Source organism: Cherax quadricarinatus, chromosome 36 (assembly GCF_038502225.1).
Source record: "Cherax quadricarinatus isolate ZL_2023a chromosome 36, ASM3850222v1, whole genome shotgun sequence".
NCBI lineage: Eukaryota > Metazoa > Arthropoda > Malacostraca > Decapoda > Parastacidae > Cherax > Cherax quadricarinatus.
The window spans coordinates 7,715,974-7,741,973 of NC_091327.1; the positions used below are offsets into that span (position 1 = coordinate 7,715,974).

Sequence of the window (26,000 nt, forward strand, 5' to 3'; positions counted from 1 at the left end):
CAGAGTTGTGGAAGATGGCTAATGTGGTTCCTATATTCAAATCAGGGGTTTAAGTCCGTTCCTTCAAATTACCGTCCAATAAGCCTGACATCTATAGTGAGCAAATTATTAGAATCAATTATAGCTGACATTATTAGAAGTCACCTTGAAGAGCGTAACTTGATGAATGAATCTCAGCATGGATTCACCAGAGGTCTTTCCTGCCTGACAAACTTACTGACGTTCTTCAATAGAACATTTGAGGCAGTTGACAGTGATAAGGAATATGATATTGTTTATTTGGATTTTAGTAAAGCCTTCGACAGAGTACCTCACAAGAGACTCTTAAGAAAAGTGGCAGCTCATGGTATAGGAGGTAAAGTTCTAGCATGGATAGAGGCATGGCTTATCAATAGAAAGCAGAGAGTTACCATTAATGGAGTGAAATCTGAATGGGGATTAGTCACTAGTGGCATTCCACAAGGATCAGTTTTAGGCCCTCTCTTGTTCATAATTTACATTAATGACCTTGATGAGGGGATTACGAGTGACATGAGTAAGTTTGCTGATGATACAAAGATAGGCCATATAATTCACTCTGAGGAGGATAGCAATGAACTCCAGGAGGATTTGGACAAATTAATCTCTTGGTCTGAAAAATGGCAGATGAAGTTCAATGTGGATAAGTGTAATGTACGAGCATTTGGTAATGAAAATAACCCTCGAAGCTATAATCTAGGTGAAGTAGAGCTTGTTCATACAGAATGTGAAAAACACTTGGGAGTCATGGTCCATGGGGAAGTGGAAAAGAATTTTTCCTCCGTAAGCCATGCGTGTCGTATGAGGCGACTAAAATGCCGGGAGCAATGGGCTAGTAACCCCTTCTCCTGTAGACATTTACTAAAAAAGAGAAGAAGAAAAACTTTGTGAAAGTTTTTCTTTTTCGGGCCACCCTGCCTTGGTGGAAATCGGCCAGTGTGATAATAAAAAAAAATAAATAAAGCCAAGACAGCAGTGCCTTAGTGTGTGCAACAAGGCCAACAGATTACTTGGATTTATCTCAAGAAGTATAAGTAACAGAAGTCCAAAAGTTATTTTACAGCTCTATACATCACTAGTGAGGCCTCATTTAGATTATGCTGCTCAGTTTTGGTCCCCTTACTACAGGATGGATATAGACTCAGAGAACATACAGAGAAGAATGACTAAAATGATTTACTGTGTAAGGAACCTCCCGTATGAAGATAGACTTAAAAAGCCTTGAATCTCCACTCTTTGGAGAGGCGTAGAATGAGGGGAGATATCATTGAAGTGTATAAGTGGATGACGGGCATAAACAAGGGAGATATTAATAAAGTACTGAGGGTGTCGAACCAGGTAAGAGCCAGAAATAATGGATTTAAGTTGGATAAATTTAGATTTAGAAAGGACATAGGTAAGTATTGTTTTTCTAACAGAGTTGTAGATGCGTGGAACAGTCTTCCCAGTGGGGTGATAGAGGCTAGGACCTTGGGTAGCTTTAAGAAGAGACTGGACAAATATAAGAGTGGGAGGGGCTGGGTTTGAATGGTGTCATTGTGTACGGGAGTTATTTCTTGGGTAGCTTTAGGTAGAGGTCGTTTTCATGAGGGCCTGCCTCGCATGGGCCAGTAGGCCTGCAGTGTTCCTCCATTCTTATGTTCTTGAAAGTGTTGAACGATGATGAAAGTTTCTTCTTTCTTTTTGGGTTTTTCTTTCTTTCTGGGTCACCCTGTCTCAGTGGGAGATGGGCAACGTGTTAAAAAAAATGAATGTTAACACTATTTTTTGATCAGTAAAAGGCAATATGATTGCCATATCTGAAATACTTCTTGTGAAAAGAATTTTTGTTAAATATTTTGATTTTTTTTTTGTGCATTCTGATTGATTAATGACAGGTGTGACTGGTTTCAAGAGTTCTTAACCTCATAAACTGGTCTAAGGACAGACTTCCTGCACACGAACCTGGATGTTGCTGTTAGCAACCCAAAGAAATAATAAACAAAAAGCCATCAAAACCTGACTGATCAGATCAGGAACAGATCTTTTGTCTTGTAAGCTTTTCCGTTGCACTTCCTCCAGGCTGATACCCAGGAAGATGCCCACAGCATGCCCTAACAGCCAGCAGAGTTTTGGTGCCTCACCATCATCCAGTTTATTATTATTATTATTATTATTATAATAATAATCAAAAAGAAGTGCTAAGCCACAAGGGCTATACAGCGCTGCAGAGTAGGAAAGGAAGCGAGGGTATTGGGCGGCAGAAGGGGGAAGGGGCGATCAGTAGGTTACAGAAAACAGCGGGGCAGGGGATAGTGCGGGGGTAGAGGGTAGCAAGAGATCGAGGAAGAAAGGGCTGAAGGTATCATCAGAGTTTGTGAAGTAAGTCAGTTGTTGTCAAAAAGTCAATGAGAGAGTCCGGATGAAAGGTGGGTCCATCAGCGAGAAGGGAAGGTAAAGAAAGAGCCACGGAGCGAAGACGACGTTGGAGGTAAATTCTGTGTGCTCGTTGATAAAGTGGGCAGTCTAACAGAATGTGGCTGACCGATAATGGAACCTGACAATTCTCACTGAGGAGCAGGGCGCCTCTCCATGAGATATCCATGAGTAAGACGAGTATGGCCAATGCGGAGACAGGAGAGAGTAGTCTCCCAGCCTCGGCACTGGTGACAAGAAGTCGGCCAGTAACCTATACTCGGTTCAATAGACTGAAGTTTGTTACTGAGTAGAGTAGACCAAAGTTGTTGCCAACGGGTGTGAAGGTGGGTAGCTATTGCAGCAAAACACCTCTATATGAAACTGGTAGGTCATGTACTGCTGACCGTGCAGCAGTGTGTGCCTGTTCATTGCCCTGTACATCAACATGACCAGGGACCCAACAAAAAACAATATCTTTATGCTTGGTAGAGATGCAGCGTAGCCAAAGTTGGATACAGAGGACTAAGGGGTGAGGTGTATCAAATTTCTGTATAGCCTGTAAAGCACTAAGGGAGTCTGAGACAACCACAAATGATGACACAGGCATAGATGCAATACGGATAAGTGCTGCAAGAATGGCATACAATTCAGCAGTAAAGATACTAGCCGAAGATAGTAAATGCCCTCGTACGATGCTGTCCGGAAACACTGCTGCGAATCCTACGCCGTCAGAAGACTTAAAGCCGTTTTTGTACACTGCAATGGCATGAGTGAGAGTGGAAGTGGTCAAGAAAAAGATAGCGAGAAGCTACTGTAGTCAGTTGGGCTTTCGAGCAAGGGAGTGAGAAAGAACAGACTCAAACAGCTGGAACTTCCCAGGGGGGTAGGGAAAAGTGAGATGCTACATGAACATAGAACGGTGGAAATTGAAGAGAAGACAAGAGCGAATGTAGGCAAAGAGAGATGGGACGGAGCAAACAGGGGCGGCGAACAAACAAAGAATGTCTACTAATATCAGTGACCATTCTATAAATGGAAGGATTGCGGAGATCATGAGAGAGTACATAGTAGCAAAGGCAATGGGCATCACGGCAATCGGATAAGGATGGAACGTTCGCTTCTGCATAAAGGCTCTCAACAAGGGAAGAGCGAAAAGCACCAAGGCATAAACGTAATCCTTGATGATGAATAGGGTTGAGGCTAGATAGAGTAGCAGGAGAGGCAGCTGAATAGATCTGGTCACCATAGTCAAGTTTCGACAAAATGAGGGTGGAATGTAGGTGAAGGACAGTTCGACGATCAGCTCCCCATGAAAGATGAGCAAGGGTTTTAAGAAGGTTCAGCCGGCTGTGACAAGTTGTCTTCAGAGAGGTAATGTGAGGTTTCCAGGATAACCTATGGTCAAAGAGGAGGCCTAGAAACCTGACTGCATCACGTTCAGGGATACGGGTGCCATAGAGGTATAAAGGATGATCGGAGATGACAGAGTCTAGTGAAAGTAATTTGGTGAGTTTTGGTACTGGAAAATTTAAACCCATGTGTGGTGGCCCAATTGGAAACATGGTCGACCGCATGCTGGAGAGAAACTGTAATGAGGTGACAGTCAGTGCCTGCACAGGCAATAGTGAAGTCATCAACATAGAGTGATGACCAAATATTGGATGGAAGACTAGAGGCCAAATCATTTATAGCAAGGAGAAAAAGTGTTGTGCTCAGAACACATCCCTGGGGGACACCTTCAGCTTGGATAAAGTCCGAGGAGAGCACATTATTAACCCGAACACGGAAATGTCTGTCAGTTAAAAAGTTCTTAAGGAAGGATGGTAGATTGCCTCGAAGGCCTAAGACGTGGGCTTGGGCCAAAATATTATACCAATATTATACCAATATTATATACCAATATTATTACAGTGAAACATAGAAGTGAACAGTATTTAGATAAGGTTAAAGAGGTCTTTGTGGCATTTATGGATTTGGAAAAGGCGTATGACAGGGTGGATAGGAGGGCAATGTGGCAGATGTTGCAAGTGTATGGTGTAGGAGGTAGGTTACTGAAAGCAGTGAAGAGTTTTTACGGGGATAGTGAGGCTCAAGTTAGAGTATGTAGGAAAGAGGGAAATTATTTCCCAGTAAAAGTAGGCCTTAGACAAGGATGTGTGATGTCACTGTGGTTGTTTAATATATTTATAGATGGGGTTGTAAGAGAAGTAAATGCGAGGGTCTTGACAAGAGGCGTGGAGTTAAAAGATAAAGAATCACACACAAAGTGGGAGTTGTCACAGCTGCTCTTTGCTGATGACACTGTGCTCTTGGGAGATTCTGAAGAGAAGTTGCAGAGATTGGTGGATGAATTTGGTAGGGTGTGCAAAAGAAGAAAATTAAAGGTGAATACAGGAAAGAGTAAGGTTATGAGGATAACAAAAAGATTAGGTGATGAAAGATTGAATATCAGATTGGAGGGAGAGAGTATGGAGGAGGTGAATGTATTCAGATATTTGGGAGTGGACGTGTCAGCGGATGGGTCTATGAAAGATGAGGTGAATCATAGAATTGATGAGGGAAAAAGAGTGAGTGGTGCACTTAGGAGTCTGTGGAGACAAAGAACTTTGTCCTTGGAGGCAAAGAGGGGAATGTATGAGAGTATAGTTTTACCAACGCTCTTATATGGGTGTGAAGCATGGGTGATGAATGTTGCAGCGAGGAGAAGGCTGGAGGCAGTGGAGATGTCATGTCTGAGGGCAATGTGTGGCGTGAATATAATGCAGAGAATTCGTAGTTTGGAAGTTAGGAGGAGGTGTGGGATTACCAAAACTGTTGTCCAGAGGGCTGAGGAAGGGTTGTTGAGGTGGTTCGGACATGTAGAGAGAATGGAGTGAAACAGAATGACTTCAAGAGTGTATCAGTCTGTAGTGGAAGGAAGGCGGGGTAGGGGTCGGCCTAGGAAAGGTTGGAGAGAGGGGGTAAAGGAGGTTTTGTGTGCGAGGGGCTTGGACTTCCAGCAGGTATGCGTGAGCGTGTTTGATAGGAGTGAATGGAGACAAATGGTTTTTAATACTTGACGTGCTGTTGGAGTGTGAGCAAAGTAACATTTATGAAGGGGTTCAGGGAAACCGGCAGGCCGGACTTGAGTCCTGGAGATGGGAAGTACAGTGCCTGCACTCTGAAGGAGGGGTGTTAATGTTGCAGTTTAAAAACTGTAGTGTAAAGCACCCTTCTGGCAAGACAGTGATGGAGTGAATGATGGTGAAAGTTTTTCTTTTTCGGGCCACCCTGCCTTGGTGGGAATCGGCCAGTGTGATAATAAAAAAAAAAAAAATATTATACCAAAATAAAGTTGTGTCATATGCCTTCTCAAGGTCAAAAAATATGGCAATAACTGAGTGGTTATTCGCAAAGGCATTACGCACATATGCATCCAAGTGTAGTAAGGGGTCTATGGTAGAACGGCCCTAACGAAAGCCATATTGACGAGTGGAGAGACTGTTGTCTCTCTAAATACCACACTAAACGTCTATTTACCAGGCATTCCATCACTTTGCAAACTGCACTAGTAAGAGCAATGGGACGATAGTGGGAGGCATAATGTCCCGTAGCACCCGGTTTGCGGAAAGGGAGAACAATGGCAGATTTCCACAGCTGTGGAAGAACTCCTTGTGACCAAGCAAGATTGAAAAGGCATAATAGGACTGCAAGGGCTGACTGATGTAAATGTTGTAGCATACGAATATGAATGTCGTTGGGCCCAGCTGCCGATGATCGGCAAGCTGAGAGTGTTGCCTCCAGTTCCTGAAGTGTAAAAGGCACATTATACTGTTCTTCTCTGAGAGAAGAAAAGTTCAAGGGTGCTAACTCTCTGGCAGACTTTGAGCAAAGAAACGAGGGGCATAGATGGAGTCCCTGAGAAATACGGACCAGATGATTGCCAATTTCATTGGCAACATCTAGTGGGTTTGCTATATCAACACCGGCAACCCGCAGAACAGGAGCCGGGTCAGGAGAATATTTACCACTCAGTTTTCGTACTTTTTTCCAGACTGCACTCAGAGAGGAAGCTGAGGTGATGGTGGAGACAATCTCGCCAGCAAGTGCGTTTAGCATCACGGATGACACGGCGAGTGATCGCACGCTTCTGCTTAAAATCAAGAAGTCTCTCCGTGGTTCTATTGTACCGGTACCTGCCCCACGCAACACGTTTCAAACGTACTGCACGAGCACAAGCAGGAGACCACCAAGGCACACATTTCTGAGAATGCCTGCCCGAAGTTTGGGGTATAGAATGAGAAGCTGTGGTTAAAACAGAGGACGAGAAGAGGTGTAAAAGCTCATCAATGGAGGACGAAGAAGGAACCTCAATAAAAACAGTTGTGAGTAAAGGTTCCAATTTGCCTGATCAAATTGCCAGCGTGGGTTACGAAGAGGTGGTGAATATGAAGGGGAAGTAAGAATGATTGGGAAATGATCGCTGTCATGTAAATCCAGGAGAATAGACCAGGTGAAGTCTAATGCGGTGGAGGAAGAGCAGACTGAGAGATTGATGCAAGAGAGAGTACGAGTCCGAGGATCAAAATGGGTGCGAGTACCTGTATTTAAAACATGGAGAGGGTGGGTAACAAGAAAAGCCTCTAACTGAATGCCACGGGAATCACAGTGAGACTCCCCCCCCCCCCCCAGAGGAAATGATGGGCATTAAAATCGCCAAGTAACAGAAGTGGTGGCGGTAATGACGAAACAAGAAAGGCAATATCCGGGATAGATAATGCCCGAGAAGGAGAGAGATACAAAGAACAGAGTGTATACCACCTATGGAAGTGGATACGGGCTCCTGTGTAATGCAGCGAAGTACGAACAAATAGCTGATGGTACGGAATATCAGTGCATAGAAGAAGGGCACTTTCATTAAAGGTCCCATCAGGAAAAGGATCTGAAGAATACAATAAATTATAGCCTGAGATGGGATAGATAACGGCAGAGCGTAATTTTGGTTCCTGTAAGGAAACACCAACAGGGGAAAACTGGGAGAGCAACATCTGAAGCTCACCCCAATTACCCGAGGCTGCGAATATTCCACTGTAAATAGGCCATGATTGGCAACGATAAAGATACCTGAAATCCGCAGGTAAGGGTACCTAGAGACTAGAAGGGTTAGAAAAGTCCACATGCGGTGGCAAAGGAAAACGTTCAAGTAGCGAAGGAATGGTGCGTTGTGAAGAAAGGAGTTGCGCAGATGGAGAAGAGGAAAGAGAAGGAACAGAGGGTGGATCAGTGTCCATTGATGGTTTGGTCTCTGCAATATATTCAGAGATTGCTTCAAGTGTTTCGGAGTTCAGAGAAGTCGTATGGGAGACAATACTGGAGACGGAAGGAGGAAGAGTTTGAGTAAAGATCGGAGCTGTAATGGACTGTACCAAGGTGGGGGGGGAGGGCAAAACTGTGGAGGGAACTGGAGAAGTGTGGGAGGGGGCAGAAGAGGCAGAAGAGGAAGAAACTTGGGAGGGGACAGGGGAGGAAGGCACAGTACGAGGAGGAGGATGAACCTCCACACTTGTACACTTGTAACGGAGCCAGTGAAAGGGGAAGACCTAGGTACAGAGACCGGGAAGGTAAAATGTGGAGGTGGATGAAGGGAAGGAGGGGTTAAAGGAGATTTGTTGGACCTCTTGAGAAGTAGAGGGACGACTGGGAGGAGGTGTCGGACGAGGTCTTGTCGATAGCGGGGTTTGTGAGGGAGAACACAAAGAAGTGAGGACAGACTGAGGTGTTGAAGTAGGGACGTCTAAGCCCAGGACAGCAAAAGAATTAGATACAGGAGTGATTATGGGACTGGCAACCGCAGGGGAGGCTGCAGAAGATGGGACCCCAGAAGTAGGGGGACGTTTTGAAACACGAGAATAAGAAACACGGGGTACTCTCCCTTGGAGGCAGAGATGAGAAACTGCCATAGCATAAGGGAGACCTTCTGCCTCTTTGAGGCAATGAATTTCCAGCTCATTTAAGTAGACCTAACAACAGCGAGAGTACGAAGGGTGAGCCTCATGACAATTAAGGCAAGAGGGAGGTAGACTGCAAGATGTATTAGAATGGTCATTGGCACCACAGACTGAGCATTCGGCTATAGATCTGCAATATTTTGCTGGGTGGCCAAATCGCCAGCAATTCCTACACTGTTGCGGTGTAGGGATCACCTTCCGAACTTGTAACCGATGTCATATATACTCCAGCATTTCTAAAACATTGCAGAGACCTGGCAAAAAAGGCAAAAATAATTTCTTTTTATAAATACACATTTATTTAACCCTTTGTCAATCTTGGCCGAAAAAATTCGGTATTGATTACGTGTTTTTGGCGCGTGTCATACTTCGTGCCCCGCGCGGCCAGCTTCCCGTTCTTTAGTTCCAACCAATCACAAGCCTTCCCCGAGTCTCTTCAGCTAAGTACAGTTTGCTTCTGCCGCCTTCCCATTGGTTGAGAGATCAAAATATAAACACTGGCGGCTTGGCTTCGAACACACACGCATTTTTCCCTCCACCCTTACTAATCTACTCTTGGATTATACATTCTACAATGTCGGTAAGTACTGATTGTTGTGTTTAGTGCTTACATGAATAGTTTAGGCATATTTTGATATATACCTAAAGTCCGTGTGAAGCATAATATGAGTGTAGCATGCAGTTGAAAAAAGTGCAAGCATTTTAGTCCGAATTCTTTCGGTCTTGCGCGAGTTTCCGGGAATGTCCAATTATAGTCAAATAAATATTTATAAAAAATTTTCAATTGCATATATGAACTCTGTAGTGGTCTGGATTTATACAGGAGGTTTCTATTGTCCTTCCAGTTCCATGAGAGGCTGTTTTATGGGGAGCAGTCGACCAGCAGGTCGAGGTATGTCTGCGTTTCTGAAGACAGTGACTCGGAACCAGAGGTAGACGAACCAGAATTGCTGGATAGTGGTGATGAATACTTGCCACCGGATGCACAGGATGCAGAGATGTCAAGTGATGATGAGGAGGAAGAAAGGAAAGAAAGGCCAGCCAAAAAGCAGAAAGTAATGAGGAAAAAGAAAACTTTTAGGATTGAGGAATACCCGGATGAGGAAGAGATCCATGAGAATATTGCTCTTCAAGTTTCATCTGAGTGGACCGTAGACGACATTGAAAATGATCCTTTGCCGGCATATGAACATGAAAAGCCTCTTGCAATTAGGTCTCCATATGAGTATTTTCGTATGTTCGTTACTCCAGCCATGATAGATAACATAGCATATCAAACAAATTTGTATGCAAGGCAAAAAGACGTAAATAGTACTTTTTCAACAGATTCTGAAGAGATCTTGAGGTTCATAGGTATTTTGTTGTTCATGGGTATTGTTCCACTACCATCCCTCGAAGACTATTGGAAAGCTGCTTTCAGGATTTCACAGGTTGTAGATAGCATGGCGTCTAAGAGGTTTAGGTACCTTAGAAGTCATATTCATTTCAATGACAACACAAAAAAGGATAATGACAGATTCTACAAAGTAAGGCCTCTTTACACTGAACTAACTAATGCTTGCTTGAAAATTCCAGCTACACCCAAGCAATCTATTGATGAAGTCATGGTTGGTTTCAAGGGTAAAACTGCTGGAAACCTAAGGCAGTACATCAAAACAAAACCAGATAAGTGGGGTTTCAAACTTTTTTGTCGTGCAAGTCAAGATGGACTCATACATGATATACTCATGTATCAAGGCACAACAACTTTTGACACACATCCCATACAGCTGCCACAGGAAGAATCTAAACTTCCAATAAGTACAAAGATTGTTCTGGTACTTGCACAAACTATGAACAAGACAAACACATCAGCAATCTATGCTGACAATTTCTTTTCAAGTATACCTTTGGTCAAGCTACTAAGAGATAAGTATAACTGCAGATACACTGGAACAGTACGTGACAATAGATGTGGTAAGCCAGATCTGGTGCCTATCAAACAAATGGAAAGGAACAGTGTGGTCAGGGGCAATTTTTGCTTCAACAACAATGATGGTGTCCTTGTTGTAAGATGGAAGGACACCAAAGTTGTGACTTTAGTGACAACTGATATTGGGGTCGAGCCTCTGAGTCTTGTTGACAGATATAACAAGGGTACAAAGAGGAAAGAGCAAATATCGTGCCCTGCAGTCATCAAGAACTATAATGCAAACATGGGAGGTATTGACAAAAGCAACATGTTGGTGCATCTCTACAAAACACCAATGAAATCAAAACGTTGGTACATGCGGCTATTTGCCTATATTCTTGATCTTGCTGTTGTGAATGCATGGCTGCTTTATTGCCGTGATTCTCGAGCAATAAAGCAAAAGTGTATGCAACTGAAGTATTTCAGGAATTGTATCTCTGAAATTGCAAGGTCTAAAGGACAAAACCTTAGAGGGAGCATCCTAAGAACAACTCCAAGACCTTCACCAACTAATTCACCATGTACTTCCAATGGTGTTGGCATAGTGAAACCTGGGAGGGGAAAACGTACAGAAATGCCTGATGACAGTGTTAGGAAAGACATTAGTCTAATGCACTTCCCAATGGCAGGGCAAAGGCCGTTTACTTGCAAGTATTGCAGCAACTCGAAGAAAACGGTAACATCGTCATTCGTGTGTAGTGTATGCAAAGTAAATCTGTGCATAAAGACTGATAGAAATTGTTTCTCAGACTTCCATCTTGCCATTTAGCAATATAGAATCATTGGCCTTCCAAATGAATCTCAGGAATATAGGGATTGAAACTTGCATCACTTTGCAATTTGGCATTGTTGATATTTGCTTCCTTTTTATATTTTTGTAACAATTAAAAAATGTTTTGATACAAGTTCCATTTATGTTTTTTATATTGTCTGTTTGTATATTAAATTTAAAAAATTGTTTTGGTGTGTTTTATTAACAATTGCAAGTTTGCAACATAAAATTTTTTAATCCCTTTGTCGGGAGCAGCCTAATATTTTCGGTCTTCGGAGATTGGCAATTGCTCGAAAACTAACCATCAGAAATCAATTTATATGGGATCAGTGACCTTGTATTGAGTTACTCTATCCACCATAGGGAGTTCAGTTCGAATTTCAAATTTTCGGACCCCTTGCGCGATGAAGGGTTAAAAACACATAACAAAAAAACTGGGGTGATCTTTTTGGGGGGCTGAAATGGATTAATAGTATTTCAATTAACTTCAGTGAGGAAAACTGATTTGATATACAAGCAAATTGAGTTACGAGCTCGGTCACGGAACGAACGAAACTCGTAAGTCAAGGTACCACTGTATATATTATGTATCTCTCTCTCTCCTCCACTCCAATGAGTACATGTTCAAGGCCTGAAGGTGTTACAAATAATTTATATGTTTTACTAGCTCAATGTGAGCTGTATTTGTTCCAGGTCTGATATTTCTCCTGCTTTGAGCAGGGCCATCAGCACTGAGCAATATTCCAAGTGAGGGAGCACTAGCAATTTGAAGAGTGTCACCATCAGCATTATTTTCCCTGTTTTGAAAGTTCTCAATATCCAATCTGTCATCTTCCTGGCTGTCATAAGCTTTGTCTTGTTATGATCTTTAAAAGAAAGGTCAGCCGACATAATTATTCCCAGGTCCTTTACCCATTCCTTTCGTTCTATTTGGCGACCTTCTTGAGTTTTGTATATAGTGTTCCTTTTGAGTTCTTCATTCTTTCCATACCTAAGCAGCTGGAACTTATCAGCATTGAGCATCATGTTGTTCTCCACTGCCCACTGGAAAACCCTGTTTATGTCTTCCTGCAGTTTTTCAGTGTCCTCATGCTTATTTTTGTGTCATCTGCAAATGATGATACAAAAGTGTGCCAGGTGTTTTTATCTATAACTGCTATGAGGATGAGAAACAGAAGAGGTGCCAGGACAGTGCCTTGGGGCACTGAGCTTTTGACCTCACTGATGCTGGATCTTGTCCTGTTCACTACTACTTTTTGTGTTGTTTGTTAGGAACCTAAATATCCATCTGCCTACCTTCCCTGTAATGCCCCTGGCCCTCACTTTGCGCGCTATCACTCCATGATCGTATCTGTCAAAGCCTTTGCAAAATCTGTATAAATCTGTGTAAATCATCTTCCAATTCATCTGCAATTCTGTCATAATAGTTCAGCAGCTGTCACAGGCATGATCGTCCTGCTCTAAAACCATGCTGGTTCAGGTCATGGTGATTGTGCTGGTCCATGAACTTTGTAATCTGCTGTCTCATCACTTTTTCGAAGATTTTTATGATGCGAGAAGTTAGGGCTAATGGTCTGAAATTTTTATTAAGAGCTCTAACCTCTCTTGTGCAAAGGAGCTATGTCTGCACTTTTTAAGGCCTCTGGTATTTCACCTAGATCTAAGCTCTTTCTCCAAAGAATACTGAAGGCTCGTGGTAATGGTACTTTGCACTTTATAAATAGAGCATTCCATGAATCTGGTCTAGGTGCTGAGTGAGTGGGCATTTTGTCTATTTCTTTTTAGAATTCTATGGGATTTGTACTAATGTCAGTCAGTTGGTCTGTGCGGCATTCTGCTGGAGTGAATAATATTTCTGCATTTTCTACCTTGCTGTCATTTAGTGGGTTACTGAACACTGACTCTTACTTTTCTTTTGGGATTTCACTCATTTCCTGTTTGTCAGTATAAATCTCCTCTCAATAATAGTCCAATTCCACAGGTAGTTCTTAGCTTGGATTCTGCATAAGAATAAAAATATTTTGGGTTTCTTGCAATATCCTATATGGCCCTTTGTTCTCTTTGTACTTCTTCTATTAGGTATGACATTCTAAGTTTTTGATCTAATTCAGTGATCTCTCAGCTAAGTCTGTCTTTCATCTGTTGTAGCATATTTGTGTTTTTAAGCAATTCAGTAACCTGTTTTCTTCTTCTGTACCATTTCCTACGCTCTCTCTATATCCGATCTTCTGGGTTTCCTCAATGGTACGTGCTTCATACATACCTTGTATGCTTCTGTATTCAGCTTCTCTAGGCACTGGTGGAGATTTAGGACGCTCATGTCTGATTTCCACGATATGTCTGATAGCTCATGGTTTATTTTTCCCCAGTCAATTCTATGGTTGTTAAAATTAAACTTACTGAACATCCCATCTCTAATATTAGTGATGCAGTTCCCTAACCCTGGGTTAATACTAGTTTGAACTTCTATGATGTTGTGATCATAGTATATTGTTTTTGTAACTGTTATGTCTCTGATTAGTTCCTCATTGTTTGTGAATATCAAATCCAGGGTATTTTCATTCCTAGTGGGATCAATTATCTGTTGGTTCAATGGGTACTTTTCACAAAGCCTCATTAGCTCCCTTGTATGTGCCTGTTGAGCCAGGGTGCTTCCCAGAGATATTTCTGGTATAACGTGATGTTACGCCGTCTTCCATTTTATATGAGAGGATTAAAATCTCCAAGGAGTAAAATATTTGGTGTGGTATTTTCTAGTCTATCCAAATAGCTATCTATCTTCCTTAACTGATCTGTGAATTCCTCAGCAGTTGCTGATAGTGGTTTGTATACTAGGATAATTACCAAATTCCTATTTTCAACTTTAATGCCTAGAATTTCTACTATATCCTTCGTAGAGTTCAGCACTTCTGTGCAACAGAAAGTATCCTTTACACAGAGTCCTACTCCTCCCTGTGACCTATTAATTCTATCACATCTATACACGTTATAGTTTTCTATCTTTATCTCTCCATCCAAAACATCCCTTACATGTGTTTCTGTAAATGCTCCAAATATGGCATTCGCTTCTGATAGGAGCCCACTGACATAACTAGCTTCGTCATTTTTATTTGATTTCAGACTTTGAATATTTGCAAATATTAAGCTGGAAATACCATTTGGGATGTTTTGTTTTTCTTTGTGTTTTGTTAGTACCACTGGTGATGTACTACCTGGTATGGCCCTTGGTGTACATACCCCTGGTTTCTCCAGTACTGACTTCGCAATTGATTGTTCATTCGGCCCTGATGAGCTGATGCCTGGTTTGGCATGTCCCACTGTGCTGCACTATCCATCCTCTCTGTACCATTACTCCTTTTTGTCCCTTTCTTTGGTCCAAACATTTCTCTAAGTCTAAAAAAGACTGCTGTTCATTTTCCCTTCCTCTGCTTTCTCTGCAGTGCCTAGTTCCTTTTACATGGTGGTCTGGGCAGCAGCTCAGGTCATAACATTCTCTGGACTGTGTTGAGGCTTTACACATCACTGAGTGGAAATATCTGCACTCTTTGTCAAAGCAACACTTTCCTTTTCTCAGCATGTTGGCACATTTTTCTGTTGTGATTACTCCATCAAGCTCTGCCATATAGGCACATATTTGTTCACATAGTATCTGCAAATGTTCTGACTACCTACATTAATTTTTTTTTAATTTATTATCACACTGGCCGATTCCCACCAAGGCAGGGTGGCCCGAAAAAGAAAAACTTTCACCATCATTCACTCCATCAATGTCTTGCCAGAAGGGTGCTTTACACTACAGTTTTTAAACTACAACATTAACACCCCTCCTTCAGAGTGTAGACACTGTACTTCCCATCTCCAGGACTCAACTCCGGCCTGCCGGTTTCCCTGAATCCCTTCATAAATGTTACTTTGCTCACACTCCAACAGCACGTCAAGTATTAAAAACCATTTGTCTCCATTCACTCCTATCAAACACGCTCACGCATGCCTGGTGGAAGTCCAAGCCCCTCGCACACAAAACCTCCTTTACCCCCTCTCTCCAACCTTTCCTAGGCCGACCCCTACCCCGCCTTCCTTCCACTACAGACTGATACACTCATGAAGTCATTCTGTTTCGCTCCATTCTCTCTATATGTCCAAACCACCTCAACAACCCTTCCTCAGCCCTCTGGACAACACTTTTGGTAATCCCGCACCTCCTCCTAACTTCCAAACTACGAATTCTCTGCATTACATTCACACCACACATTGCCCTCAGACATGACATCTCCACTGCCTCCAGCCTTCTCCTCGCTGCAACATTCATCACCCATGCTTCACACCATGTAAGAGCATTGGTAAAACTATACTCTAATACATTCCCCTCTTTGCCTCCAAGGACAAAGTTCTCTGTCTCCACAGAGTCCTAATTTACTGATCTTGCGTCTTTCCCAAGCTCTACCACCTGATCCGAGTTCTCTTTGTGGAAGTTAGGCAATGAGATAAACAAAAATCATGTAATGCTTAGTGAAAATATTCAAAGATGTTCATGTGGTAGAGGTGTCATGTTACAATTATCTTCAAGCATTAGTTCTTGACCAGTCGGACTGCTTGATGCCATCCTTATTACTTTATTTAGAAATATACAAAGAAATGTATCAAATATTCTCTCACTTTCACATAAGAGTAATAAAAAAGCTATATTTATCAAGCAATTTAGGAAAGTATTTACAGATGTTAGAAGTGCCTTACCTATTGTAAACTCGCACTTGTTGCGATAACCATGTGTAACTGGTGAAGGGACAATTTCATCCACTTCACACACCTGCCCTTGTCGTCGTAACTTCTGCCAGTGAACCCAGTCAACAAGTTCTGGGTTGATACGAGCTAATTCAGTTCCAAATTTCCTCATGACATGTAGAGCTTCTTTCTGCTTCATCTTGAGCTGTAAAAGTTTAGAAAATTAAAAACAGAAAAACTTAAGTCCTCAATTTTAATTCATTCCTGTATTCCATTAAATTCTTTCTTTACTGTTACAATATTTCATGTTAGATTAATGAAAAGCACGCTCTTGCCCTCTGCCCAAAGAAACAAGTGTTTTTAATACAGTAGAGCCCCCACTTAAATGTTCAAGTTTTCCTGAAAATCACTCATTAGAGAGTGTTCGGAACTCTTACTATTTTCCAAAACTACCTCATATCTAATTTCATATATATTTTTAACCCTTTCATTGTCTAATGATCTGAGAATTGCTGTGTCCAATAATTTAAAAAGAAAAATCTTATGAAATGGTAGATAATCTTTTTCTGGAAGTAATAAAGCAAAAAGTATGAAACTTGATGGAAAACTGACAAAATTATACTATCGTGAGTTTGGCTGTATCAGCGATATTTAAACATTGGCAATTTTGCCCACCTTCAGTCCTATTTTAGGTCAATTACATTGTTTCAGTTGACCAAATTCTTAGCTATTTCACTAGAATGTCTTTCATTTTATCAACTGAGTATAAAAAACTGCTCAATCTATTTCAACTACACAATAATCAAAAGTTGGTAATTTGGCCAGTTTCACACAAATTTCAAACTAGGATCCAAAATAAACAATGCAGGCATTCATGGCACTAAAATAACATTTCCTATGTTCATTAGTTACGTTCCCAGCCTTCAAACATGAATTCCATTTTGAATTTTTATTCACACACACACACACACACACACACACACACACAAGATTTACTGTTAAGCAATATTGTAATAAATATACAGTGGACCCCCGACTTACGATCAGCTCCCAACTCGAACAATTATGAAAGTGTATTTTTGCGAGTGGTTTTGTAAGTACAGTGGACCCCCGCATACCGTACGCATCGCATACCGTACAATCCGCATACCGGTTGCTTTGATGGCAAAAATTTTGCCTCGCATACCGCCCAAAAACCCGCTCACCGCCCTTCGTCCGAGACGCGTCCAATGTGCGGCCTGAGCCAGCCTCATATGTTCCGCCGGTGGCATTGTTTACCAGCCAGCCTCCGCGGTAACATCCAAGCATACAATCGGAATATTTTGTATTATTACAGTGTTTTTGGTGCTTTATCTGGAAAATAAGTGACCATGGGCCCCAAGAAAGCTTCTAGTTCCAACCCTACAGCAATAAGGGTGAGAATTCCAATAGAGATGAAGAAAGAGATCATTGATAAGTATGAAAGTGGAGTGCGTGTCGCCGACCTGGTCAGGTTGTACAAGAAACCCAAATCAACCATCTCTACTATTGTGGGCAACAGAAAGGCAATCAAGGAAGCTGTTCTTGCCAAAGGTTTAACTGTGTTTTCGAAACAGAGATCGCAAGTGATGGAAGATGTTGAGAGACTCTTATTGATGTGGATAAATGAAAAACAGCTAGCAGGAGATAGCGTCTCTCAAGCGATCATAAGCGAAAAGGCTAGGAAGTTGCATGAGGATTTAATTAAAAAAATGCCTGCAACTAGTGATGATGCGAGTGAATTTAAGGCCAGCAAAGGTTGGTTTGAGAGATTTAAGAAGCGTAGTGGCATACATAGTGTGATAAGGCATGGTGAGGCTGCCAGTTCGGACCACAAAGCAGCTGAAAAATATGTTGAAGATTGAGACACTTATGCAGCATATGGGAATCTTTATTCAGGAAACGTTTCACCACACAGTGGCTTCATCAGTCCAATACAAAGAGGAAGGCGTAAGGAGAGGAGGAGAATGAGGTAATCAGTCCCTCAACCTGGAGTCGATGTGTTCAGTCCATCAATCTTGTAGAATGTACAGCATAGGGCCGTAGACGTGGCTTATATACTGTAGTGAGGTGACGTGAAGCAGGTGGAGGCGGGGTCATAGTGGTACCATCCACTAGTCGAAGTAGGTCTTCGTCCAAAGGTTGAACAAGTGTTGAAGAATTCTTTGTAACAAGATCCCATGATGCTGCAGTGTCTGACAGTTGTGATGAATGGTTTGAAAAACCGACAAGTTGAAGATTGAGACACTTATGCAGCATATGGGAATCTTTATTCAGGAAACATTTCGCCACACAGTGGCTTCATCAGTCCAATACAAAGAGGAAGGCGTAAGGAGAGGAGGAGAATGAGGTAATCAGTCCCTCAACCTGGAGTCGATGTGTTCAGTCCATCAATCTTGTAGAATGTACAGCATAGGGCCGTAGATGTGGCTTATATACTGTAGTGAGGTGACGTGAAGCAGGTGGAGGCGGGGTCATAGTGGTACCATCCACTAGTCGAAGTAGGTCTTCGTCCAAAGGTTGAACAAGTGTGCAGGAATTCAAGGAGTACATAGAAAGTGAAGGACTGAAACCTGAACAAGTGTTTAATTGTGATGAAACAGGCCTGTTTTGGAAGAAAATGCCAAGCAGGACCTACATTACTCAGGAGGAAAAGGCACTCCCAGGACATAAGCCTATGAAAGACAGGCTTACTTTGTTGATGTGTTCCAATGCTACTGGTGATTGCAAAGTGAAGCCTTTATTAGTGTATCACTCAAACTCCCAGACCGTTCAGGCAAAAGAATGTCCTCAAGGAGAATTTGTGTGTGCTGTGGAGGGCAAACAGTAAGGCATGGGTCACTAGGGACTTTTTCTATGACTGGTTACACCATGCATTTGCCCCCAATGTGAAAGATTACCTAACTGAAAAGAAATTAGAACTTAAGTGCCTCCTGGTGTTAGACAATGCCCCTGGTCATCCTACAGACGTGGCAGAGCGACTTTATGGGGACATGAAATTCATTAAGGTGAAGTTTTTGCCTCCTAATACCACTCCTCTCCTGCAGCCCATGGACCAGCAGGTTATTGCAAACTTCAAAAAAAACTGTACACAAAAGCTCTGTTTGAAAGGTGCTTTGTAGTGACCTCAGAAACTCAACTGACTCTAAGAGACTTTTGGAGAGATCACTTTAATATCCTCAATTGTGTAAACCTTATAGGTAAGGCTTGGGAGGGAGTGACTAAGAAGACCTTGAACTCTGCTTGGAAGAAACTGTGGCCAGAATGTGTAGACAAAAGGGATTTTGAAGGGTTTGAGGCTAACCCTGAGAGGATTATGCCAGTTGAGGAATCCATTGTGGCATTGGGAAAGTCCTTAGGGTTGGAGGTTAGTGGGGATGATGTGGAAGAGTTGGTGGAGGAGGACAATGAAGAACTAACCACTGATGAGCTGATAGATCAACTTCAACAGCAAGAGGCCAGACCTGAGGAAACTGGTTCAGAGGAGGGGAGAGAGAAATTGAAGAAGTTGCCTACTACAAAGATTAAGGAAATCTGTGCAAAGTGGCTTGAAGTGCAAACCTTCATGGATGAAAATCACCCTCACACAGCTATTGCAAGCCGTGTTGGCAACCTGTACACTGACAATGTTGTGAAACACTTTAGGGAAGTCATAAAGGAACGAGAGGTACAGGCCACTATGGACAAATATGTTGTGCGAAAGAAGTCCAGTGACTCTGAAGCTGGTCCTAGTGGCATTAAAAGAAGAAGGGAAGTAACCCCAGAAAAGGACTTGACACCTCAAGTCTTAATGGAAGGGGATTCCCCTTCTAAATACTAACACACTCTCTCCCCTCCTCCCATCCCATCAATCATCACCAGATCTTCAATAAAAGTAAGTGTCATGTAATTGTGCATGCCTTTTTCAGTTTGTGTGTATTAAAATTAACATTTCATGTGGTAAAAATTTTTTTTTTCATACTTTTGGGTGTCTTGCACGGATTAATTTGATTTCCATTATTTCTTATGGGGAAAATTCATTCGCATACCGAACATTTCGCATAACAACCAGCCCTCTTGCACGGATTAAGGTCGCTATGCGGGGGTCCACTGTATATTTTTGGGGGTCTGAAACGGACTAATCTAATTTACAACATTCGTTATGGGAACAAATTCGTTCGGTAACGACACCCGAACAGCCTTCTGGAACGAATTAATATCGTAAGTCGGGGGTCTGCTGTATACATAATATCAGTGCATTTGTGAATGCATATTAGACCCACAAGTTGGACGTGCAATAGACGGGCGAAGTGATTTGTTTACTCTTAAATATTAGCAAAAATCAAACATTTCTGCTATTTTAAGCTCAATTTCAAGCTAATTTCAGTCCTGAAACCAATCAAAATCACCTTTATTTCTTTAGTATATCTTCCATTCTATCAAATGAGACCAAGAAACCAAGAATAAAACTGTAAAAACCATACAAAAATACAGTGTGGTGTGCACAGTATAAAAAAAGTGTGTGTTCAGAATAAAAAAAAAATTCAAGAGCCATGGTACATGATGGGAAAAACAAACTTCTGACCTCATGTTCAATATAAAATAGCAACACTGAGTTCTTTAGGGTGGTTTTTATGATTTTCTTGGCTGTTTCTTGGTATCAGTTAACACAGGTACAGCATCGATTTTCCAGGACACTGATGGTCCAGAACCATACAAATTTATGAGCAGGAACTTATGTCACTGTTCGTCACCTATTCAACCCCAGGACAGAGGAATACTGCGCTCTCTAAAGGTGGGAAAATCAGTAATCCAGAAAAGTTTTAGAATCAAAGGTCCAGAAAATCGATGATGTACTAGAATGGAAGACATGTTACTGAAATAGCGATTATTTTGAATGGTTTCAGAACCAAACACAAAGTACTGAAAACATTTAATTTTTGAAGATTTTCCCAAGGACAGATAAAACCCCCTCCACCCCCAGTCTATTTTATGGGTTTCTATCGAGTACAATTCAATTATTGGGAAGCAGTAAACCATGACCAATCATTCAAGGTTATATTTTATCTTCATTTTTTTTTTTTGTGATGAACTCACAATGGAAGGAAAGTGTAACATAGGAGAGGCCTGGGGACACAATGAACAGAGGAAATGTAGCTTTAGTGCCTGAAATTACCAGTGTTTATTCTGGACTCTTGTTTTTATTTTTTTTTTTAAACTGACCAAATTACCGACTTTTGTGCACTTTATAGAGTAGTTCTGATAGTTGATTGGGTGGTTTCTTGTGCTCATTTGATAGAATAAAACTCATACTAGCAATTTATGCATTGGCAAAATTGCCAATGCATAAATCGCACCTAGACCAACTCTGTGCTTGCGTAACACCATAACTTTTCTATCAAATTTCCTATTGTTGGTGTCATTACCTTCAGAAAAAGATTCTCTTATCACTTCAGACTTTTTTCTTTTTCTGGAGAGTGAAGGGGTTAAGCCTCCAGCCTGGGTACCCAAGGCCTCCTAACTAAGCTACCAGGCAACCTGTCAACCCTGCCCACCAACTACAGCCTCTCCTCACGTAAGTTATCAATACTTGGATAAGGGTAAGGAATTTTTCATTCCATTTATAGATTTAGAAGAGGCATATGATATAGTGGACAAAGGTGCAAAGTGGAAGTTATTACAAATGTACAGAATAGGTGGTAGGTTACTTTACACAGCAGTTTTTAAATGGATAGTGAGGCTTACGGATGAGTGATGTCACCATAGTTGTTAAACACATTTACCTATGGGGTTGTAAAAACAATGAACACTAGGGTACTGGGAAGAGGTGTGGGATTGTAAGCAAATTAATATGGTATGAAATGGGAGGTGTCACAGTTGGTTTTTCTCGACGACACAGCGCTTTAGAAAATTATGAAAAGAACTTGCGAAGGTTGGTATATGAATTTGGGAGGGTATACTAAAGAAAACTAAAATATAGTAAAGAGCAAGGTGATGAGAGTAATAAAAAATTTAGGTAACAAAAGACTGGACATCAGACTGGAGGGAGGAAGTATGGAAGTGAATGTATTCAGATATCTGGGAGTGAACTTATCAGCAGATGGGTCTATGAAAGACATGAACCATAGAATTGATGAGAGGGAGAAAAAGATGAGTGGTGCACTGAGGAGTCTGTGGAGATAAGCAACATTAGCCATGGAAGCAAAAAGGAAAATGTATGAGAGTACAGTGATACCAACACACTTATATGGGTGTGAAGCATGGGTTGTGAACGCTACAGCAAGGAGGAGGGTGGAGGCAGTTGGAGATGTGTCTGGGGGCAGTGTGTAGTGTGAATATTATGCAGAGCATTCATAGCTTGGAGGTTAGGAGAAGCAAGATTACAAGTATTATCTAGAGGGCTGAAGAAGGGGTTGTTGAGGTGGTTCAGACATTTAGAGATGAACAAAATAGGATGACTTTGAGGGTGTATAAATCTGTAGTGGAGGGAAGGTGAGGTAGGAGTCATCCTAGGAAAGGTTGGAGAGAGGGGGTAAAGGAGGCTTTTGTGTGTGAGAGACTTAGGAGTAAGAGGAGGAAAGTGGTTTGTATGACCTGACATGCCATTGGAGTGTGAGCAAGGAAACATTTATTATGATATTCAGGGAAATCTGATTTTTTTTTTTTAAACATATCAGCCATTTCCCACCAAGGCAGGGTGACCCAAAAAGAAAATAAACCCAAAAAGAAAGAAAAAACTTTCATCATCGTTCAACACTTTCACCAACATTCATACATAATCACCATCTTTGCAGACACGCTCAGATACGACAATTTAGATGTCCCTTCAAACAGCCAATACCCCAAACTTCTTCCTTCAAAGTGCAGGCATTGTACTTCCCTCCTCCAGGACTCAAGTCCGGCTAACCAATTAGCTGACCTTAAGTCCTAAAGGTGAGAAATACAGGGCCTGCAGTTTTGAACTGTATTATTGGCACCCCTCAGGCAAGACAGTGATGGAGTGAATGAAAGCAAAAGTTTCTTCTTTTTGGGGGGTTACTTGTGCAAATAAGATTGAAAAAAAAAAGAGGATATTGCACTGAGCAGAGATTTTTAACACAGCCATTTCAGACCAACAAAGGGTGACCCAAAAAAAAAAAAAAGCTTTTACCATAACTCTCTGCCAATACTACAGTTCAAACACTGCTACCTATCTCTGCCCCTCCTTCAAAGTGCAGGCACTGTACTTCCATCTCCAGGACTCTAAGTCAGGCTAACCTTTTTCCCTGAATCCCTTCATGTTATTTTGCGTGCACTCCAACAGCATTTCAAGTCATATAAACCATTTACTCCTATTTAGCTTGCTCATACACACTTCAACCTTTCCTAGGACAACCCCTACCCCACTTTCTGTCCAGTACATATTTATACACCCTTTAAGTCATATTTTGTTCCAACCTCTTTGAATGTCTAAACTACCTCAACAACCCCTCTTCAGCCCTCTGAATACTTTTAGTAATCCTGCACCTCCTCCTAATCTTCAAGCTACAGAATCTCTTCATGATATTCACACTGCACATTGCCCACAGATATGACATCTCCATTGCCTTCAGGTTTCTTGTTGCAACATTCACCACACATGCTTCAAATCCACGAAAAGAGCACTGATGCCACAATACTCTTGTAAATTTCCCCTTTACTTCCATTGATAACATTCTTTGCTTCCACAGATTCCTCAATGCTCCACTCGTCTTTTTCCCCTCATCAATTCTATGGTTTACCTCATCTTTCATGGATCCATCTGCTGACAAGTTCACTCCCAAATATCTCAACAAATTCACTTCCTCCATACTCCCTCCCTCCAATATGATATCCAGTCTTTCATTTCCTAAATTTTTTTTATGTTCATCACCTTGCTCTTTCCTATATTCACTTTTAACTTCCTTTTACATACCCTTCCAAACTTGTTTACCAACCTCTGCAACTCTTCAAAATCTACAAATAGCAACTGTGACAACTCCCACTTTATGTTAGATTCTTTATCTTTTAATCTCACACCTGTGAGCATACTTGTTTAGTAAAATACTTCATCATATGGATAGAAATATACAGTATCTATTATCAACACAGCAGAAGATAATAGGTCACTCAGATATACAAACTTTACTCCATTATCCATTAGCCCTTGTGCTTCAGATTCAAGCTCTGCAAAACAAGTTCAATAAAATAAAGGCAAAAATGTGAAGGCACTTGCCTGTTCTTCATATGGCAGATGAGCATACGGTGTAACACTCTTTGTAACTTTCTCTGCAATGCTGAGTCCACTGTCTGGGTCAGCAGTCTCTGGTTTCTTTTTAGCTTTGACCTCTTCTTTCTTCATGTGCTTTACAAGTGGATCCTCAGCAGGACTGGCAGGCTGGTAAGGAAAGAAAATGCTTTCATTACAATTTGATTAATTCATATACGGAGAACACCTAAGTTCTGAATCAGATTCCTGGTATAATCAGAAACTTCACTATGGTTCTTGAAAAGTGATAAAGTCTTAGGGAAGAAAAGCAAAGCTTCAAAGAAAAAATATCTGTCCCCAAAGTAATTACAAACACCACAACGTATATTGTGTATTGCTCAAGTTATTTAACACCAGACCCACAAATATACATTCATGTAACAATATATATCATATTTAGCATGTAGGGAAATGTGATGAGTTTGGTTTGCAGCAAACAGTGATGAGCAGCAGTCTGGTGGCAGGTTATGTCACTACAGTATTGATGCACATTATCAAGTAAAAGAATGTAGTTAATGTCAGACCGGACTAAAAGTAAAACTGTCAAAAATTGAAATTCCTTAAAAAATATGACAGAATTTTGTACATTCTCAGCAGCATCAGACTAACCCACTTCAGCATGCATTTTTATCACTTATAAATAATTATAAGCTTACCATGCACCAGAATATACACACAAGATATGGCAATAAATGTTGTCATAATTATACTTTACACTATTACCCCTTCGACTAGACCCAGGAAAATCTTCATACCACATGCTGTAAAGTGTTAAAAATCACTTAACTGGTTTCCATAGCATCAAGGTGTGTTCAAAATATAGATATTAAACAGCACAGAATTTTCCTTCTAACCCAAGACAAGCCTATGGGTTGAGTGTTTGTAAGGTTACATCTTCTCTCCTTCCCCAATGTTACCCATATTTACAGATGCTTTCTGGAAGCATCTTGTGCCTCATTCTGTATATTAAACAATACTGGGGATTTTCATCACTGTCATCTCTGGTGCCCAAGAGGAATACTAGTTTTGCTAAATATGCCAAGAAAATAAGCACGAATCAATGTCAGCACTGAAAAATGCAGTTATATGTACAGGGCCGGATTACCGCATAGGCAAACTAGGCATTTGCCTAGGGCCCCGCGCATTTGGGGGCCCCGCGGTCCAAGGGGTTCAGGGGCTCATCCAAGACTGCGCACATGGTGCAAGTGCAAAGGGGTCCCTACCTAAAAAGTTCAAGTGTTTGGAGAGTAAAATTGATTTTTAAAAATTAATCAAAACAAAAATAAATAATGAAATAAAATAAAAATAAATAAACCTAACCATAGATGGCAACACTCAACATGCCTTTGTTTACATCAGAATAGCTGTGTTTTCCCGCTAATAGGCGAGTATGGGAGATTCCTCTCCAATTTTCTGTAGTTTATATGATTTGACAGTCTTATGCATGATGCAATGATAACAATAATGGTCAGTGATTTATAAAGGGAATAATAGTGCTGTAGTGGTTATGCTGAATATAATAGGTACATGATGTCACTACTTTAATAGCCTAATCTAGTAATACTATGCTGTCTTGAGTTTATTCTCTTTAAAATGCATGATTTAACAAGATAGTTATAATGGCTGTTGGTAAATGGTTTTGGTTGTCTTGATGTACTTTCTTTATTAAATTTAATCTAAATAGCCAGAATGTATTTAATTAGACCTTAAACAGGCTCACACCGACCCCCCCCCACCCCCAAGCTGGAAGGGGCCGCTCCGCTTACCCGTAACTCAAAGGGGCCCTGCCAATCTGAATAGCCTAGGGCCCAGAGACTTCTTAATCCGGCCCTGTATATGTATGTTTCATCATGGTGCATGTGCCTACAGTATGAGATAATTGGACATTCA

The 26,000-nt window shown here is 41.3% G+C and overlaps 2 protein-coding genes across 4 annotated transcripts in view; one reads left to right on the plus strand and one right to left on the minus strand.

Annotated features, from left to right (window-relative positions):
* Window positions 1–24,239, minus strand: part of LOC128691316 (tRNA (uracil-5-)-methyltransferase homolog A) — a gene marked incomplete at its 5' end in the record, with an annotated part of 224,772 nt that extends 200,533 nt beyond the window's left edge. For all 3 annotated transcript variants that reach the window (XM_070091679.1, XM_070091680.1, XM_070091681.1), the window contains 2 exon segments: window positions 15,860–16,052; window positions 24,078–24,239. In XM_070091679.1, coding sequence (XP_069947780.1) covers window positions 15,860–16,052; window positions 24,078–24,239 — 355 coding nt within the window.
* On the plus strand, window positions 8,882–11,876 carry LOC128691431 (piggyBac transposable element-derived protein 3-like). Its single transcript, XM_053780303.2, has 3 exons — window positions 8,882–8,982; window positions 9,248–10,623; window positions 11,819–11,876. The coding sequence occupies exons 1-3, from the start codon at window positions 8,977–8,979 to the stop codon at window positions 11,874–11,876; spliced, it is 1,440 nt and encodes a 479-aa protein (XP_053636278.2). The 5' UTR covers window positions 8,882–8,976.
* Window positions 24,240–26,000: the final 1,761 nt, after the last annotated feature.